A 19,610-nucleotide genomic window follows, 5' to 3' on the forward strand; every position below is an offset into this window, starting at 1 on the left:
TAAGCATTCCAAGAAGCCCTCTTGCAATACTGTTTTGACTCAGCAGGCAGGAAAGCAACGATGGTCCTGTGGTATTTCCTGTATCCCCAGAGTCCCAGAGTTCGTGAAGGAATGTGTAAGAGGACACCGCGCTGGCTTTCCAGTAGAAGCGCCCTTCCTAAGCTGTGTCGCTAGGCAACCCCAGGTGTGGCATTAGCCCATCCATCCTCGAGGAAACTGATTACGACGCAAGAATTCGGGCCCAGGACTCTGTAAACGTGGGGCACTATTTTGTGGTGCTGTTCCTTGCCCTCCAGCCTCCCTCTGGGTCTTCACGGTGCCATTTCAAAGCGCTCAGTCCCAGTATTCCTAATCGATGGTCATTTCTGAGAGGGGCAGCCAGGGTGCTGTCTAGGGAAAGCCAGGTCACTCCTCTCTGGGTTTCCAAACGGTCGACAGCCGGACACCTCGCGACACACACACACACACACCTCAAGGGTCTGTCACGACATCATCGACAGCCCTCGACCAAATCGCGTCTGGGAATGGCGGGATCGCAACCTATCCCTCGAAACCAGATGGCAGCCTCGCTCGCAGGGCCCGCCCCCCACTTCCGGCCGGACCGCGGTCACGTGCCCTGACCCCGCCCCGCAGACGCGGCTCCTCTCGCGTCGACGAGCGTCCCGGCTCCCCTTCCGCCGGAAGTGGGGCGACTTTCCCTTTCCGGCTACGGGTCCCCAAGCGGAGCGGGAGGCCCGACGGGGGAGCCGAGCGGCGGCGGCGGCGGCGGGGGCGGTAATGGCGGAGCTGGTGCAGGGGCAGAGCGCTCCGGTGGGGATGAAGGCCGAGGGCTTCGTGGACGCTCTGCACCGGGTCCGGCAGGTACGGGCGCGGCAGGCTGGTAGGAGCACGGGAGCCTGAGGCGGGGCCGGGTCGGGCCTGATGGGGAGAAGGGGGTCCGGCCTGGGGGCGGGAGGTAACCTGGGCTGACGCCCCAGCTGGGCTCGGCCTTTCCTTGTGGCTCCTGCAGCCGAGAGGAGCCGAGGGATGAGGCGCCACTGGGAGGCCCAGGCCCAGCCTGTCGAGCCGGTCTCCCAGGTGCCTGCAGCCGCTGGGAAAGGATTTGTCCAGGACGCCTGGCCCTATCGCGTCCCCACGCCGGGGCTGGACCCGCAGGGCAGCCAGCGTGGGGTTCTGAGGTTTACGGGGGTTGGGGGCTAGGGGAGCTCACGGCGAGGACCCGGTCTAGACAGAAGGGGGCTGTCTCAGGCCCAGTAGCTTTTTAAAACTTGGAAAACATCCTCTTCAGACTTATTATATTTCGAGGGTGGAGTGGAAGGAATTCGAGGGTATTTTACTTTCGAGGGTGCTCTGGGAGAGGAGAGAAAGAAAGATGTTAGATAGGTGTGGGTGGTCCATAAGACGTAGAAATTCCTTATGGGCAATAGTTTTTCCTCTTTCAGGGAGCGTGTGATATGAAGTCATTGCAGCAGTGAAACTTGACCATCTGACAATGTCGTGCATTTTGTCAGAGTTAAATAAACTGATTTTTAAGAGGTTGCAAGCTTCCCTGGAGAATGCATATGGGACCTGCCAGAAATACTCTTTGGTTTCTGGTATGATGTTTAGAACAGAACATGTCCTTGTGTGTGAAGCTTACTGAACTTAAGTGTTAGCTCTAACACTTAAATTTCTTCTGCTGTGTGTCTTATACTCATCGTCTCTTCCTATTTAATTGTAGGCATACTAACGGATACTTTAAAAGTTGGGCTATAACTAATTACTGCTTGATTCCTAACAGAAAGCTACAGGACTCATTGTATTAGAAGAAAGCCTCCACTCGGTCGCTTGAAGATATGGTCTTTACACCTCTTTCCAGTATTCCAGGGGAGGGAACCCTACCTGTTTCCCAGATACTGACTTTTCATTGTAATACTGATGCTCCTATAGACATTACATTGGATCCCAGAAGTGTCCAAACCTGTGGTTCCGCCTAAAATTTTATCCGATGACTTGTTACTTACTGCCTAGGCACCAACCAATATATAGTGAGTATCCATCTTACTTAGACTTCAGAGCCAACCAGTGGCTGTAATGGATGAACAGTGCCATCCAGCTCCCCTTCCAGCACTCTGCTTGCCGGCGTGTTACACTGCTGTCCTCTACAGTACAGGGTCCTGAACCTTGTTTCTCACTGGCTACTAATATGTAATGGCTTTCACTCTGTGCTGATGTGTGACAATCACCTTGTCGGCCTCTGTATCCAGGAAGAATTATAGTCACTACCCTAAAGAGCTCAGATCCTCAGTTTGCAGAAGGCCTGTAGTTGAACATAAAATGAATTTTGAACCATTGAGAAGACTTTCTGCTTCTCTTGAGCCAGTGGTTGAACTCGTATTCTTGGACAACCTGCTCAAGAGGGAGGGAGACCCTCTGTTAAATGCTGACCTAATGTGGATTGTTGAAGCAGTGGTGTTTACTACTAGCAGAGGAAACTTCACTGGAAATGTTCCCAGCTCTGAAATGCACCATTGACTGGAGCAGTTGTAAGCCCAATGGAGACAGTGCTGTAAGTGTATTCCTTCCGAATATTAACAGCTGGAGGGCGATACTATCTCCAAGGATTTGATGGCCTTTAAAAACTAAAGAAAACACAGGTTTGTGGGTAATTTTAGGTTTACTTATAGATTTGCATTGGGCAAGAATTGAATGTTAGAAATCTAAAGTATTGTGTGCTTATATCCATAGTAAAGCTTTTACCTCGAAGGGTCTCGTATCATTTGGGCATCTGACGATGGTGGTTCTGCCTCGCCACTGTATACACAGCATGTTGCAGAAATGTGACTTTCCCCCCAGTAACTGGAGATAAAAGGCAGTGCATTTCTTTATTTAAATGATTGGAAAGCTTTCTCTCCTCTTAGGTGTCCTCATAAACACCAGGGGCAGTCTGTAAGGCCCTCATAAGTTTGTCAGGGAGCAGTAAGCTGTCTGGTGCCCAGTTTATCCAGAATATCACAGCAGAGTCTGAGTTGACCCTGATGGGATTTGAACCTGCAGTTTCTATTAAGTCTGATATGTAGAGTCCAGTACCTAATCCACTAAGCTTCCCTCCTGGCATGTTGAAGCCTCCTTTTGTATCCTTTGGACTCTTTCCAACACAGGGAACCAATTGTTGCTGTTAGATCACTGTAAGCATGGTATTCCTAGATCTGAAGGGAGTCTCTGAAGATGTCATGTAAAATTTAAAATTTCTGCAGCAGTGTGAAGTCCAGTGAGCTAATAGTGTTTGGCCAAAGGGATAACATAGCCACTTTGTAGGGAAGTACACAAATGTAGAAATGTGATCTGATTCAGTCCCACTGGTGAAGATCTAAAACTGCCGGGTGTTAAAAAAAAAAAAAAAAATCATGTCCATTTCTCTGAAGTCATTGGCTGGTTAGCAAAAATAAAGTGTTTCTTCAATTCTTCAACTCGTTGTTTAGAGAGCGCAGGATCCTAATAAGAATGGGACATGGACTTAAAGCCAGATTATCCTGTTCTGTGGCCACACTGCACCTCTAAGCTGACTACTGTCTGTCAGGCTTTCAAGGGGACCTCATGGAGATTATGGATGAGAAGATACAAATCTGTTTTGTTTAGCTTTTCTAAAAATATAAAAGAGTTCCTGGAAAGCCCACTGCTGATAGTTTAGTAGCATCCATCACCAGGTGCACCCATTCGCGTGTTAACAGGACGATGTCACACCACGGTGTACTTCACATTCCCAGCAGCCTTCCTTCCACGAGCTGGACCAACCGCCTGCCAGTCATCACCCAAATAGACGTTCTCTTATCAAACTGCTAGGGCTTCTTAGGACTTTAAGCTCCTATTTTGACCTAGACCCAGTCATTGCCTCTGCACTGCATAATTCTAGACTGTTCTATTCACATAAATATGGTGTTAATTGGTACCTCGTGGAGTTGGGCATCATGGTGATTCTGCTCTCAAATGACTGTGACCAAGGCACTGAAGAGTCCGTGGAAAGGAACCTTTGACAGATTTTAAGGCCCAGAGCCTACTCTTTACTAGCACTGTTTTTTGGAACTGTTTGGTTGGTGTGGGGCCTCGGAAGTTCCACAGTCCTGCAGAAAATGCTTCCCAGTGCTGCTGTTTCACACTTCGAGCCTGAGCAGTAGACGATTTGGCACATGTGCTGTATAGAAACACTACATTTCCTTTAAAAGAATGTGCCTCCACCATTTAAAGAAAAGGCCTGTGTTCACTGACTGTTGGGCACTCCTTGAGAGATACTGCCTTTGCTCACCTCATATGTGATGTTTGTGCCTCATGGCAGGGTCACGTGTGCTGAATGCTCAGCGGCTTTAAGCTTACTCCACTGAGACTGTCTTAGACGTGCCCAGTGGTTGAGCAGCTCAGATCATCATTTCACTAGGGACTAACTCCTGCATGTACATTCATTTGAACTTGCTCGGACATTTGAAGAAAACCAGTGTCTGCAGGACATCTGTGGGTTGCTCTGTGTCTTTGGTGGGACCAGTAGAATACCCTACAGAGAGCGAGTTCTTGTTTAAGGGTTTTCATGATGTGACTGAGCCCATTTGGGTCACCGCACTTTTTTTTTTTTCTGTTGCGGTACGCGGGCCTCTCGCTGCTGCGGCCCCTCCCGCCGCGGAGCACAGGCTCCGGACGCGCAGGCTCAGCGGCCATGGCTCACGGGCCCAGCCGCTCCGCGGCATGTGGGATCCTCCTGGACCGGGGCACGAACCCGTGTCCCCTGCATCGGCAGGCGGACTCTAAACCACTGCGCCACCAGGGAAGCCCTGGGTCACCACACTTTAATGGAAGCACTGAACTTCATATTTGGTATTGAAAAGTAGATGGTAAATGAACAGTACATTCCACTGTATGCCTCTAACGCTTTTCCGATATTCAGCTGGGACTTCTTTATCTTTCTTTTAAAATCTGATAACCCATGTGTATCATCAAAGTAAGGTTTCTTAAGTCCCAAATAAAAATTTGCCTAGACCAGAGTTTTCAGACTGGTGGCTTGTGGGCTGGAGAAGGCTCAGAGCGGGCCTGCAGGCGTGCTTTGTTTGACCACACGCTGCCAACACTTAGAAACTAGAACAATTTCACGTAAAAAGTGAGATTTTTATCTAATACTTGGCCGTACTGCTCCCACGTTCTGCAGTGACTTTATTTGGCAGGAGCTGGGTAGCAGCTGCCCCTTTGCACGGGGCATTGACTCTTCGAGTTGCCTTTGTTCTCGCCACTTTGCTTTTGTTCTGCACTGCCCATCGGGATGCCTAGTCAGCAGCTTTTTTTCCTCATCCTTTTCCAAATTGTGAGCCCATACAATAATTTAAATTTCTAATGGAAAGAGCTCTGGTGGAGAGTTAAGAGATCTGAGTCTCCTGCAAGTAGCTGCATGACCTTGGGCTAGGTTGGCCTTTCCCAGCATTTGATCTACAAGCTGTTCATTGATCTTCCATGGAAAAGGGCTCATGGACAGAGAAGTTTGGGGGATACAGGGTTAAATAAAGGTGAATTGGCTTCTTTACTGCAGGACTTCTCAGAGCCCTTAGTATGCTTCTGTGCATTAAGTCCTACTAGGGTTTGGGATATGCATTTTAAATATACCCAAGTTCTGTCACTTCATACCCTCTTTTCATAAAACCAAATCACCGTCTGTGGATCAAACTTCAGGAAATATTAAGCTAGATAATCTCAGTGGTCCCTTCAGGCTCACCAACATTCAGAGCTTCCATCCAGCTAGATCTGAAAAAAGTTTTGGCCATATCATTTTGGTTTTTACTTTCTAATGTGTTGTGTTGCGTGTCTGTTCAAGCTCCCCTCTCCCTAGCTTTGCTGTGCAATTCTTTAACTCTGTTAATCATCCCTCTTGAAAATGTTTTGCATTTAGAGTTTTGTTTAAAGACACTTGGGAAAGAATAGCCAGTACTTTTGGAGGCATGAACTACATTTTTATCCTAGTATCAGGTGATAGCAGATCACTTGCAAGACTGAGTACTGTTCATGGAAATTGTGATGGGGATTGCCTGCTGTTGTTTGAGGATCTGCTGAGTCCAAGGCCTCTTGCTGGATGCCGGGCCAGTGTAAAGATAAATAAGACAAGTTTGTTGCTGGTTTTATCTTACCGTGGAATTAGATCCTCACAACAACCGAGTGAAATAGTCAGGACAAGGGTTATAATTTTCATTTTATATTTGGAAATAATAAGCCAAAGGGAGATAAAGCAGTATTCTCGGAGGCACACAAACAGTTAATATATGCAGTAGTTCTTGGACCCATGTCTTCTGCATTCTAAGAGGGACTCGGTTCCTTTGCAGAGATAGTTGGGTAGTTTTCCATCTCAATGAGAATTCTGCAGCAGAATCTTCAAAGCATCCAAGGGATGCTGGTGGAATTAGATGGGACATAGGGGAGAAAACTAATGGGCATGTCATCTTGAGGGTCTTTGGAGGGGGGATCCTAGCTGGAACAGTATTTCAGCTTGGAGCCTCAGCTGGTCATCTTAGTGTTTTTCCGACAGGCTTCTCCATATTCACTTTAATTTTAGCAAACGTTTAATGAGTACTTTCTATGTGCCAAACACATTGCTGTGCATTAGGGAAGTTCTTGAACTTGTTTTGGAGCATAGACCTTTTTAAGACTTGAAAACTTTGAACCGCTCCTCAGAAATATTTAAATAGTTTTATGTAATTTCAGGAGCTTCATGAATTCTCTAAAGCTAATCCCTGGAGCTCCCAGTCAAGGAACCTTTGTCCTGGGAGTACCAAGATGATTGAGACAGGTCCGCACCTCAAAGAGCTCCCTGTAATGGGGAGACAGTATAACCAGCAACTTTCTCAGTGAGGTCACGCTATTTAAAGGTAGTTTGTAAAGTGCTTTGCAAACAGATAAGGGAGTATTTAATTCTCCCCAAATGTGGGTGGCATGAAGTTGTCAGCAAAAGCTACTAAGAAGAGCTGATATCTTATTCGATTGACATATAGAATTCCTTGTTTTGGTTAATGCCAGTTAACAGGGCAGAATCAGCCAGGGCCCCATCTCTAATGACAACAATAGCTACCATTCATTGAGCTCGTGTTGTGCTGGGTGCCAGGCAAGGACTTTCATATAAGTTCTCTCATTTGATGGTTGCAGAATACCCAAGAGGTAGTATAGTGCAGTGGTTATTAAGGCTTTGGATTCAGTCTATATGAGTTCAAGTTCTGGTTCTGCCAATCACTAGCTTAGTGACTTCGGATAAGTTATCTACCATCTTTAAACCTCAGTTTCCTCATCTGTAAAAGGGAGATCATTGGTGGTGGCTATATCTATCTATCTGTATCTATATCGATAGATACTTTTTTTTTTTTTTTTTTGGAATAGCTAACATTAGATGTTAGGAGGTTACCCTTGGGAGGTGGAGGTGGGTAGTGACTGAAGGGGTCGTGAGGCAGCTTCGGGGGTTCTGTTCCGTTTCCTGATCTGGATGCTAGTTGCACAGGCATTATTTTAGTACATGAAAATTCAGGCTATCAACTCACCCATGTACTTTTTTTGTATTATTATTTTATTATTTTTCAATAGAAGGTTAAACTTAGCAAACATTTCTCGTTCCTTACCACGTGCCCAGCGTTGTTCTGGGTGCTTTACATTGTTATCTTGGTATCCCCATGGGTACAATTCTAGGCAGACTGGCTACAGATCCCACAGAATTGAGCTCCTGTCTGAGGTCACCGTGAAGATGAAATGAGGGCACCATCAGGCACTTAGTAAGTGCACAGTGAATTTGATACACTGCTGTCTTCATAGTAATCTAGGTAGTGGGTGCAGAATGAGGACTTGCCTCTGTGCACCTTGGCTCCAGACCTGCCCTCTGAGACTTGCTCACCCTCAGCCACTGGGCTTGACCGCTCTGGCCACATACTGTGTCTTCCTGCTGTGGAGAGTAGAGACTTTCAGTCCAGTCTGTCAGTTCGCCAGGGCAGGGCCACCCTGGGTGACTTTAGAGCAGAGGTTCCAGGGAAGCAGGTTGGGTTGGTTCCTCCTCCCTAAGTGGTGGTGTGAGCTCTCACCTCTGCTTTAGAATCGACAGTGACTATTTTGAATGACGTGGACCCAATCAGCGTGTGGATGACTTGCCGCCATTCAGATAGGTTTGCCTGTTTCCATTTAGTGGAAAGTTTTATTAAATGTGAAGTTGTGGAAATATTCACAGCTTTCTGTTCGGGTTTATAGGGTGAGCTACTCTGATTACAAAACTTAAAGATGTGCACTGGGAATAATTAATTGCCATGTTTCCTAACGTTAGTGAATCGTGTACCACCTTTATTATGATTTTTGTCATATCAGTGAACCCTCAGTATTCTATTTACTTTGTATTTTAAAATCATTTTAAATTTAGATTTATTTAAAATATTTTTGAACATTCATCCATGCACCTCCCCGAATTGCTTTGTACTCTTTAGAAAACACTGGTTTAGTTCATCCCTGCATTTTACAGGGAGCGAGACCACTGAAGGTCTTGCCCAAGGTCGTACACCGGAAGAGCCAGCTGGAAAACCAGGGCTCCTGACTGATTGCTGGTCCAGTGCCCCGCTCCTCCACATTTCCACTGACTACTGGCAGTGGAGGTTAAATGTCTATGACGTTGATTTATATTTCATCTATTAGCTGTGCTGAAAATAACACAGGTAGTGAGGTAACCCATTCTTGCTGCCTCCCCCCAGAAAGGGGGGAAAGTGAATCAAGTAGCAGAAAATCGGTAGCAGCGTCCCCTCAAGGTCTTGCTTTCAGATAAGCAGTGGCGTGGCCTTGGTTTTCCTGGAGTATCGTGGCTTCTGTGACTATTTTCTGGCTTACACCATTATTAACTGAAAATGTACCTCACTTCCCTTAAGCAGCTACTTACTGTTCAGAATGGTCAGTTATGGACGTGAGGAATTACTTGACTTCTGTGTACTGGAAATCATTAGGTTTTAAGTCCTCGGGAAGTGACTATGTTTAAGAAAGTATTAGGTGGAGGAAAGGGAGTTAGCCTAGTGCTGTGGCCAGTAGCATGGACTCTGGAGTCAGGCAGGCCTGGGCTTCAGTGCTGCTTCTGCCATTTATAAGATGTGTGACTTTGGGCAGGTCACTCAGCCTCTCTGAGCTTCACTTTTCCTTGTCCTAAAGTGAAAATAATAATACTAACCTCCTAAAGAATCATCATGAGGAATAAATGAGATAGCATCTTTAAAATGTTCTTAGCAGAGTGCCTACACATAGTAAGCACTCATTGAATTTTAACTCATTATTTTAGTAGGCATTTAAAATCATGTCTTAGAACAAGGCTGCATTTGTATGAAGGAATACATTGTTTCTTTATAGCATATTGTAATATAATATATAATGTGATACCAATGTAAGTTATGGTATAATTGTATATTATAATGTTAAACTCACATCTAACATTTGTTTAGCCGCAGTTCAAATGCAGTTATTGACTTCAGAGCTACACCTCTTAACCATTATCCTGTAATGCTTTTCTCTTAGTGAAAATTTCCCAAATTATAGATAACCTGAGGCAAACATGATTTAAAAACAAATCTGAAATCCTCAGTCACATTTTAGAAGGTCGCATGTTGATTTAATCAAAATTAGGAATAGAAAACTATTGTGACACTTCTGGCATATCAGCTTTGGGGAAAAAATTACGTTCCAGCAGTATATGAAACATACCATATAAATTATAAGGAACGCCAAGGACTCAGGAATGACATCTGAGCTAATTTGGAAGGAAGGGAAGAGGTCTCATCAGAAGAGGGTAGAGAGAGTGCCAGATATGTAGAGCTTACATTTAGGGTCCTGTCTTTGAGGGTGATCTGACACGCACACTACTGGGGGACTCCACTGATAACCATAACCTCTTCTCTTGTGTTTTGGGGTCGTCGTTACTGTCTCTTGCCAATGTTTTGGTCTGTCTTCAAACAGGCAACTGGGCCAGTAATCTTGAAAACCCTCACATTGGCCATTTACTGCTCAGTTTTTTGGGCAGACGAAAGGGTCTCGGTGGGGCATAAGCCACTGCAGTGTTCTCACGTTTTAATCTGCCTGCTTCCCGAGCTGAGTCCTTAAAGATAAGTTTTGCATCTTAAGTAAGTAGCCAACCTCCACAAGCTTATCCAAAACACATACGGAGAGCAAGGTTGAAAGCTGGTGGTAGAATGCTGTTAGGCGAGATTTATACAGTATTCTGTTTTAGAGCAAATGCCCACTTGCCTTGAAATTTGAATATAAGAGATGGGGTTTCTATCAGCTGTCTTAGTATTTTAATTATTTAACTTAAAATAGTGTTTTTCAACAAGCACCTGTCCAGGCTACCACCATCTGTAGCCTAGACAGGGCAAACATTTTCTTCAAAAGTCCATAGTGGTAATTCCCTGGTGGTCCAGTGGTTAGGACTCTGCGCTTTCACTGCCAAGGGCCCAGGTTCAGTCCCTTTTCGGGGAACTGAGATCCCACAAGCCGTGTGGTGCGGCCAAAAAAAAAAAAAGTTCAGGTAGTAAATTTTATATATATATATATGTACTCTGCACACCATATGATCTCTGTGAATGGGTGTGGCTGTGTTCTAATAAAACTTTATTTACCAAAGCAGGTATTTCACCAGCTGGGGTTTGCTGACTCCTGGCCTAGAATACCTCCTAAATGGTCCTGCTACTCTTGTCCCCTTAGAATCTATTGATATTTTCCTTGTCCAGGGGCATTTTTTTAAATCATAACTCAGCAGGTTACTCCCCTTACTAAGCCTTGTAGTTGCTTTCCATCACCCTTCATATAAAATCCAAGCCCCAGAATTCCCTGGTCCAGTGGTTAGGACTCCATGCTTCCACTGCAGGGGGGCACAGGCTCCATCCCTGGTCGGGGAACTAAGATCCTGCAAACTGCGAGGTGCAGCTAAATACATACATAAACATAAATAAATAAGTGAATAAATCCAAGCCCCTTCCCATGACCTCTGAAGCCCTATGTGAACTGCCCTTGCCTACCCCTTGGAACACATCTAGTTCCTTCTGTTCTAGTGACGTCAGCTTACCTATCAAGCTTTCTCCTGCCTCAGGGCCTTTGTACAAGCTGTTCCCTCTGCCTAGAGTGCTCTTCCTCATCATTTAGGTGTCAGATCACATCTCACCTCACAGCAGCCTTCCCTGATCACCCTGTTTAAAGTAGCTCTCCTGAGGACTCTGTATGTCCTTGTCTTCTCTTATTAGTATCATGCTTATCACCAGCTGAAATGATCAGTTTACTGATTAGCTTGTGTACCTGTGACTCCCCACTGACTGCCGACTCTGGGAGAGTAAGGACCTGCTTATTCTTGTTCACTGCAGAGCCCAGGACATAGACACTAAGCACTTGTTGGGTGAGTGGCCTTCTTTTACAGCCCTGGTATTTGTGAAGGGCTGGTATCTTTCTTGTGTACAGAGCTCCTTTGTGTTCAGAGAATGTTGTTATCTCTTCAAAAACTATGAAGCAGGATGGTATTATACCCAGAGGATCTTAGGCAGAGAGGAAGGGGACTTGCCCAACACCGCAGAGCTAGGAAATGAAAAGGACGAGACCTGACCCAGGATACCTGACATTTAAATTCTGCCTTAGGTTTTCAGTATCATGACTGTCTTTGGTTGTTTATTTGTTTAATTTACGTTGGTCCCAGAAAGTCTCAGAATTCTGGGCACATTTGGACAACCTCAGGAAAACTACCACTGAAGACATAGGTCTGGGACGTCTATGCTGGCTGCCCTTAATCCAGCCTTGCTTGTTAGGCTTAACTGAGGGACTAACATGAAGACCAGTTGTAAATATTCCTTCGATTAAATCAAAGAGTTAATTTAGTGTGAAAATCAAGTTTAATTCCTAATGGAAACAAAGCAGATAAGTGTAGGAAGCTCTACGTAGCATTTGTTTCGAGGGGAAAAATTGAATAGCTATGTTCTGTTCTTTGATGATGAATGTTAGAAGTTAGAGTAGCTCTCAGAGGTTATCTCGGTTTCTCCAGCACAGGAATCCTTCCAAACTAGTCTGGACAGATGGTCATCCCCCTGCTGTTTGAACTTCCAGTGAAGAGCAGCCTGTTGTTTTACGTTACTGTAGATCACCTCATCACTTTATAGGGGTTAAAGTCAATAGGACGAATATATTCCTAAAGAGCTGTCAACATTTGAGCAAACATGGCCTTTTAAATATTGCTGCGGAATTTGTTCCTTAAGGGAATCCTGTGCTGAAACCTTTTGAACAAAGTCCTTCATATTCTTGGCCTGTTCTTTTCCTTAAAGTGTGGTATGCCTGTATTTTAAGTGATGACTTGAAAATTTGCTTGTAGAAGACACATTTCTGGAAGTTCATGACTAAGACCAAAAGGGAACTCAGTTCATAGTGCAGAGTCCGTGTCCTGTCACAGCATTGCTTTACATTAGTCTCCGTCGGGGGGAGAAATGGGGTAACAGCCCTTTAAAGAAGACTCTTGTCTTTCTCCCTCGATGGAGCCATGATGTGTTACTGAGTATTTAAATCTGATTCTCTCTGTAGATTGCTGCTAAAATTGATTCAATTCCTCACTTGAATAATTCCACACCTCTAGTGGACCCCTCAGTGTATGGCTATGGAGTACAAAAACGGCCCTTGGATGATGGAGGTAAGTTGCTGTAAATACCTTTGCCTTTCAGGTGGTAGTGAGCCTGCCAGTTAAGCTGGAGTCTGTGTCAGCCATTTCCTTAACAGCTTTCTCCAGCGTCACTCTCTGAAGAAGAATGCTTGCGGGGAAGTTCTTAAGATGATTTTCCTCAGCAGTTCTACGGTATTTGAGTTCTTACTTGCCTTGATAATACAGGAAGTCTTTTCGGCTGGGCTGTAAGGTAAAAAGACAGTCTTCGAGCATCAGCTTGGAAATAATTGGACTGATTCGAGAGTTTTGCTTGATTTAGCCCTCAGTTATTCCTCAGTGCACACGTGGGAATTGAAGTTCCCACTTTTCTCCAAAGAAAAGCTGAGATTTGGTGCATGGCTCTGTGGAGGCTGTGGCTACATACTGACCTTAAAGAAAGGAAAGGGGAGTGATGACCTTTTTTCAGTTTATCTGCTGGGTTTTTTCCACCATTCCCATTTATAACAGGCTCTTTCTAGCAGCATCCATTTTTCTTTCATTCATTCTTCGTTTATTTCATTGGTTTGTTGATATACCCTACTCATTCCCAAAAGAATTTGAGACCACTTAGAAGTGCGTCATTACCAGCCCTTTGGCAAAGAGTATCAGATGTGTTTCTGCAGAGAACTTGGACTTCCTTTATCATATTTCATCTCCCACGAAGTAGCTCTGTAAATGGGCTTCTGAAATACACTAGCTTGCACGTGAATATGCACGTAGTGGGTGGGCCAGTGTCTTCTCTTCCTGTCCTCGATCTGCATATGTACCCAGCCACGTGTGTGTGTTCGTATTTCTGTGATACCTTATTAAGTGAAAAACAGTCAAGGTATACAACAGTATATACTTTGTAATCTCCTTTCCCCAAAAAAAGTGCGTGTTTCATGTTCATAGAAAAAAATGTAGTTTGGCATGACTAATTGCTCTGGTCTCTTCGGAGATTCTAAAAGAGAGAATCTTTTTTGTAAGTGGGAACCTTTCTGGAATAATTATATAGACTCACACGGTGCAGATTTTAATGGAACAACCCGCAATTTGGGTGTAAAGGTTCTTGTCTATTTTAAAAAATTATTAATGTTTATGGTCACTCACAGAAAATCTACCACAGGGCCACTGGAACTAAGGTGAACATTTACACTGCTACTCTGAAATGGTATCTTGTGGTCATCTTATATTTGATTGGCGTTAGTGATTTCTTAGACCAAACATGAGTGATTGCATTATCTACATTTTTGCCTCAGCAAAAAGCTGTCATGCAAAGCAACCTTTTTTACCTTTTCGGGGCACTCATGTTTCAGTTCCTCTTATGGGACATCAATATAAAAATAACAGTAAGTTGTCTGGCTCTGAGCATATGTCTCATTAATGGACAGTGTGTCTCTCTGGCCCACCATTTCCAGAAATTGAGATCAATACATTCTACGACTCTCAGCCTTGTTTTCACCCACCGCGTAGAGTTGAAGTGTAAAACTTGTGCCCACAGAGAAGAGTATCACTATGTCCTTTGCATAATGAATGCCTGAAAATTTAAAGTGAAACCTCTGGCATCTTGCAGACTTTTTTTCTCCCATTAATCCTTTGCACACCCATTTGAAGGACTGTTGCTCGTTAAGTCACCAGTAAGTCCAGAATCTCACTTGAAACTCCATTACTATATGTGTATCGTCACCTTTTTTTTTTTTTTGAGAACCATAATTTTTTGCATTTTGGGGGACTAAGTTCTTGTGATTAGAGAATAAATACACTTTTTCTCTTTCTTCCCCCCAAATATTAAGTCTCATTTAGTAGGAACGAACCGAGGGAGACCCTTTCCGCCTTGAACCGCGTCTCCAGTCATCCCCAGGCCTGTGTTTTACCATGACGACAGACTGTATTTGAAGTATGAGAAATTTCTCTCAGGCTTTTTACGTTCTACGTAACGGTTTGATAAAGTTAATCCTCTCTTCTGTTTAAATAACAGAATTACACAAATTGTTTGTTTTTCTCCAAGTTGGTCTCTTTGTGTAGAGTTTGAGATTTGCTGTGGACCTTAAGGAGGGCTGGGCATCTGGGGCCTGCCCCAGCCTCTTGTCAGTTGTCTCCTGACAGGGGTGAGGTCACTGGGCCAGTTCTGTTCTCTTGAATAAATATGTGGATAAACAGACCCTGTCAAGGAAAGTGATGTTCGTGTTTACCCAACAGCTTTCTAAGGGTCACAGGCTTGCTGTTTGTGAGAAGAAAGTTTAGAAAAGCAGAGACGAACAACAAGCAGGAATGCCGGCACTTTTTTCTTAGCAATAAAGATTTCCGAGGGCTTTGCAGTTTTTTGTTTGTTTTGGCTTGGGATTTTTTGAGGGACGTTCATCAGATCACCTCTTTAGCAATATGAACTTGCAGACTTTCCCGTGAAGCCAGGTTCTTTGACCTCTGGGAGGTTAAAGTTCAGTCCCCTAGAAGTTTTTGGAGGTGTTATTTGGGTCTGTTTAAAGGTACTTCAACTCTTAAATCAACCATAAAGAACCTTAACATAGGGCTTACTCAGGACATTGAGATGTGCAAACACGTGTATGAATGGGAGGATTTTTTAAAGTGCTAGGCAGTAAAACAGGAGGAAAGCGATTTGAGTTCGTTGTGTTCTGATGTAGAAAGCGATTTGGGTTAGTTGTGTTCCAAGGCAGTGGTGAGTTGTCCGTCAAGCTGCCAGTTCCTGAGCTCACCTGGAACCCAGCAGGAGCTTTGCACCCAGCGTCCAGAGCCTGCCTTGGTCCCTGATCTGGGAAGAGCAGTCATCCTGCTGCCCTCCCCCTCTGGGTCAGGTCATTTTCACTGTCAGCGTCTTCCGTCTTGGCACCCACGCTTTCTCACGGTTTTTGAGGTGCGCCCTACGGATTCGAGAAGCTCCCTGCTGGTCTTGGTGTGACAGTGGTTCCATCCAGTACTTTCTTCATGCTTCTGCTGGAGCCCATCGAACCAGTTCCATCCCTCTGCTCTATGACTTGTGGCAACTTCCGGTAACCGGGGGGGCCCAGCCCTTCCTAACCTGGCCACCGCCTCCTGCCCTTCCAGTCTCGCTCCCCCGTTCTGCACTCTGCAGCGGCCTAGTCAGCTTTCTTCTCTTTGCTCTCCCAGAAGCACTTCCCCATCCCAGCCCTTTGCCTGACTCCTGCTCACGCTCAGCCTCGGATGTGATGCGACTCCCCCCCGGCAGCCTGTCCTCATCCTCACCTTTTGACTTTCTTCAGCGCCCCGCTCGCGTGCCCCTCAGGGTGCCCCTCCCTTCTTTCGTTAACTTCGTCCCCTTTACTCCTTCCTCCCTCCCTGTTCCCCCTCTTCCTCCCGTTCTCACACGCCCACCTCATCGGGAAATAATAAATGGCACTGTGCTCTGAACTTCGACAGCAGTTCACTTGTCCCCTCCTTGGGGCGCATTTCATCTTCTTTATTCTGCAGGCGACGGGAACGTCACGTCCCTCTCCTACCAGATTCCACGTGCCATGATCATAAAGACAGTTTATTTCCCTACCTACCTCATGCAGTGAGTGAATAAATGCTTGATACCTAAGTTCTCCCTCTGTGTATCCTATGATAGCATTTAGGAAATTTTGTGAAAAGGAAGGTCCAAATTTAAGAGAAGAGTATTAGCTAACTGATTTAGAAATGCAAGTTTAACTTTAATCTAAATCAGAAGTTGGCAGACTTTTTCTTAAAGGGCCACGTAGTAAATATTTTAGGCTTTCAGGCCGTATGGTCTCTGTCCCACCCACTCAGCTCTGCCATTGGCACTCGAAAGCAGCCTTAGACAGTACGTATACAAATGAGCATGGCTGTGTCCCAATAACTGGTTGTTTACAGAAGTGGAAAGCTGGCCCTCAGGCGTAGTTTGCCAACCTCTGATCTCAAATCAGCCTTGTCAAATGATTAACTCTAATACTTGTTTAATCGTCAGTTAGGAAGGTGTACAGAGGGTCCCCACTCCCCTCATTTCCTTAAACAAATCTCCTTGTCTCAGGTTCCACTCTCTGTCTTGACTGCTGGAGAAAACAGGTAGTTTCTACTATTTACGTAGAGCTGGTTGACAGATGGAAAAGGCACTCTTCCCATTGTCCCTGCCATATTTCGAGGGGCAATGAAAGCATCTTCTCCAGTTTTTTTTTTTTTACTCTGGGAGAGTTTTAGGTAATCACGTCCCCTTGAGCTTTTTTAGTTCAAACAGACCACACTCTCTTCCTGTCTAATCTGTAAAGAGTGGCACCAAAATCAGAACTTGGGGTGAATAAAGCACCATTCCTGCCATTGCAAAGGGTCGGGGTTGGGGGGCGGGGAGTGTTATGCTAGTGACTTTGAAAATATGCCTGCCTTTTCTACCAGAGACTTACCTTTGATACTTACGTAATACCATCTTAGATTTACCACACTTTCTGGTCTTCTTGTGGAATGAAGGAAGGAGAATTTTTAGGGGGTACTACCAAATGAATGATTTACAGGAAGATCGGAATAGAATATCTCTATGGTCCTTTCCAAGTTTTATTTCAGCACTTGTGGCATAGGGCAAGGAGAAGGAGGAAAAAAGAGTGAGGAGGAAAGAATGTTTTAAATTCCAGGCTTTCAGAGAGAGAAGGGGGATGAGAGGTGCCCGTGCTCGGGAGTGGCGAGGGCCAGTGTGCCTGCAGCTGCATGGCAGGGGCGTCCGTGCAGCTGCAGGCACGGAGCCTGCACCACCTCAGGCAGGATCCTGCAAGGGCCAGAGCCTCTGCTTTGGAAAGAGAGAAAAATGCATCTCAGAGATGCTCATACTCTCCCTGTATGGAGGGTAATAATGATGCTGCAGGGGTGAAGAGCCAAGACTAAAACCCGGTCCCTGAGAGTTGGAGGGGGTGGGGGAAGATCTGCCTTTTACAAAGTAGGGAAAGTAAATCAGGGGTGTTGTCAAGCAGTAGTCTTCAAGCCGGGGTGCATGATGTCCTCCCAGGGTTAGGTGGGTGTGGACAGGTTCACGGGATCCTTCTCCAGCTCTTACACTTCTGTGCACCCTCTCCCCTAAAATGGATCTCTCTGAGAATTGTGTCTCTGCTGGGGATGCCACGTGGGCCTTCTCCTTTCCATGCCCCTTTTCACATCGCCCTTCTTTAGTTTATGGCGGTTTGTCACCAAGAGTGTTGAAATCCTCAAATGCCTCAAGAGGGGTGAGTCCAGGATCCTGAGTGGGGAATCCCAAGATGATAAAAGCATGAGAGTCCTGGTAAGAAGATTTTGATTCTGTCCAGGTAACAGCTCATGGCAGAGGCTCTTGCTGTCCCCTCCTCCCCTCCACCTGACCCGTCCGTTTTAGGGTTATGATTCAGAAGTGAGTTGTCGTCACGTGAGTGCATATTAACACATGTGTGAGTTGGAAAAGGGAAGTGAGTGTTTTTCCTGGCAGAGTACGATCCGACTGGTTGGTTTGACAGTTGGCTTAGCCAAGTAGATGAAATCGTAGACATCTTCCATGAAAATAAGTGAGCTAAATCTGCAGTATCAGTGTTGCAGCAGAGATAGAACTGAAGCCATGTACAATACCTGATGTATTATTTGCACCCATTAACCTAGGAAAATAACTTAATTGTCAAATCAAAAGGGTTTCATAGTTTTTCAAAATTCTCTTAGGGAGTATATGACCCAGAGTGGTTCTTGACCCTGGCTGTATGTGAAAACCACCTGATTAGCTTTTTTTTTTTAATTTTTATTTATTTTTTATTTTTATTTTTGGCTGTGTTGGGTCTTCATGGCTATGTGTGGGCTTTCTCTGGTTGCGGCGAGTGGGGGCTACTCTTCGTTGCGGTGCGCGGGCTTCTCATTGCGGTGGCTTCTCTTGTGGAGCACGGGCTCTAGGTGCGTGGGCTTCAGTAGTTGTGGCACGCGGGATTTGGAGCACAGGCTCAGTAGTTGTGGCGCACGGGTTTAGTTGCTCTGCGGCACGTGGGATCTTCTTGGACCAGGGCTCAAACCTGTGTCCACTGCATTGGCAGGCGGATTCTTAACCACTGCGCCACCAGGGAAGCCCCCTGATGAGCTTTTTGCAAAACTAAATATGCACTTACCATTCAGGCCACGGTTACACTCCTGCATTATCCCCAAGAAAAGAAAACTTGTGTTAACACAAAAACTTGCCCACACACCTTCATAGCAGCTTTATTCATAATAGCCCCAAACTGAAGCCCAGATGTCCTTCAGCAGGTGACTGGTTAACAACCTGGTACCTCCATGGTCTCCATGGAATACCACTCAGCAATGTAAAGGAACAGACTGTTGATACCTGCAGCCACCTGGATGGATCCCTAGGAAATTACGCTGAGTGAAAAAAGCCAACCCCAAAAGGTTACATACTGTATGGTCCCACTTATATGACATTTTTGGAACGGAAAATAGATTAGTGATCACCAGGGTTTAGAGATGGAGTGGTGGGAGGGCCCGTACAGAATAAGAAGAGGCCAGAAGGAGCCCTGGAGCCTGAACTCCTTATTGTAGAGGTGTCTGGAGAAGTGGTTTGACCAAGGGCGGGTACCTGATAAGTGGCAGAAGGAAGACTTGAAACTGGGTCCCTGTCTCATATGCTGTAATAGGGAATGCTTGAGAATGGAGACTCCAGAGTCTGAGTTTGGGGTTTGAATCCCAGCTCTGCGTGTTATTAGCTGTGTGGCTTTGGGCAGCTTGCTTCACTTCTCTAAGTCTGTTTCCTCGCCTGTAAAATGGAGATAATATTTACCTCGTGAAATTATCATCAGGATTGTAAGAAGTGATTTTCACACTTTTAAAATACTACTTACAATGTAAGAAATACTCGTATCTCCATCAGAACTAGTTACTACACACATACTAAAATCACATGTGTAATTGAAATTAAAACTTTATGAAATACATACCCTTAGTATCCATGGTCCCTTCAGTTTTCTATTTCTTTTTTTTTTTTTTTTTTTTTTTTTTTTTG

General features: G+C 45.2%; 1 protein-coding gene across 1 annotated transcript in view; it reads left to right on the forward strand.

The window, feature by feature from the left end:
• The first annotated feature begins 699 nt into the window (after nucleotides 1-699).
• The window catches only part of FUBP3 (far upstream element binding protein 3), a 49,589-nt gene continuing 30,678 nt past the window's right edge, over nucleotides 700-19,610 (forward strand). Inside the window, exons 1-2 of the mRNA XM_029202331.1 lie at nucleotides 700-861; nucleotides 12,556-12,661. Of these exons, the coding sequence (XP_029058164.1) occupies nucleotides 778-861; nucleotides 12,556-12,661 (190 nt within the window). The 5' untranslated portion in view covers nucleotides 700-777. The remainder of the gene's footprint in view (nucleotides 862-12,555; nucleotides 12,662-19,610) is intronic.

Source organism: Monodon monoceros, unplaced genomic scaffold (assembly GCF_005190385.1).
Source record: "Monodon monoceros isolate NGI ecotype Baffin Bay Population unplaced genomic scaffold, NGI_Narwhal_1 Super_Scaffold_5, whole genome shotgun sequence".
Taxonomy (NCBI): Eukaryota; Metazoa; Chordata; class Mammalia; order Artiodactyla; family Monodontidae; genus Monodon; species Monodon monoceros.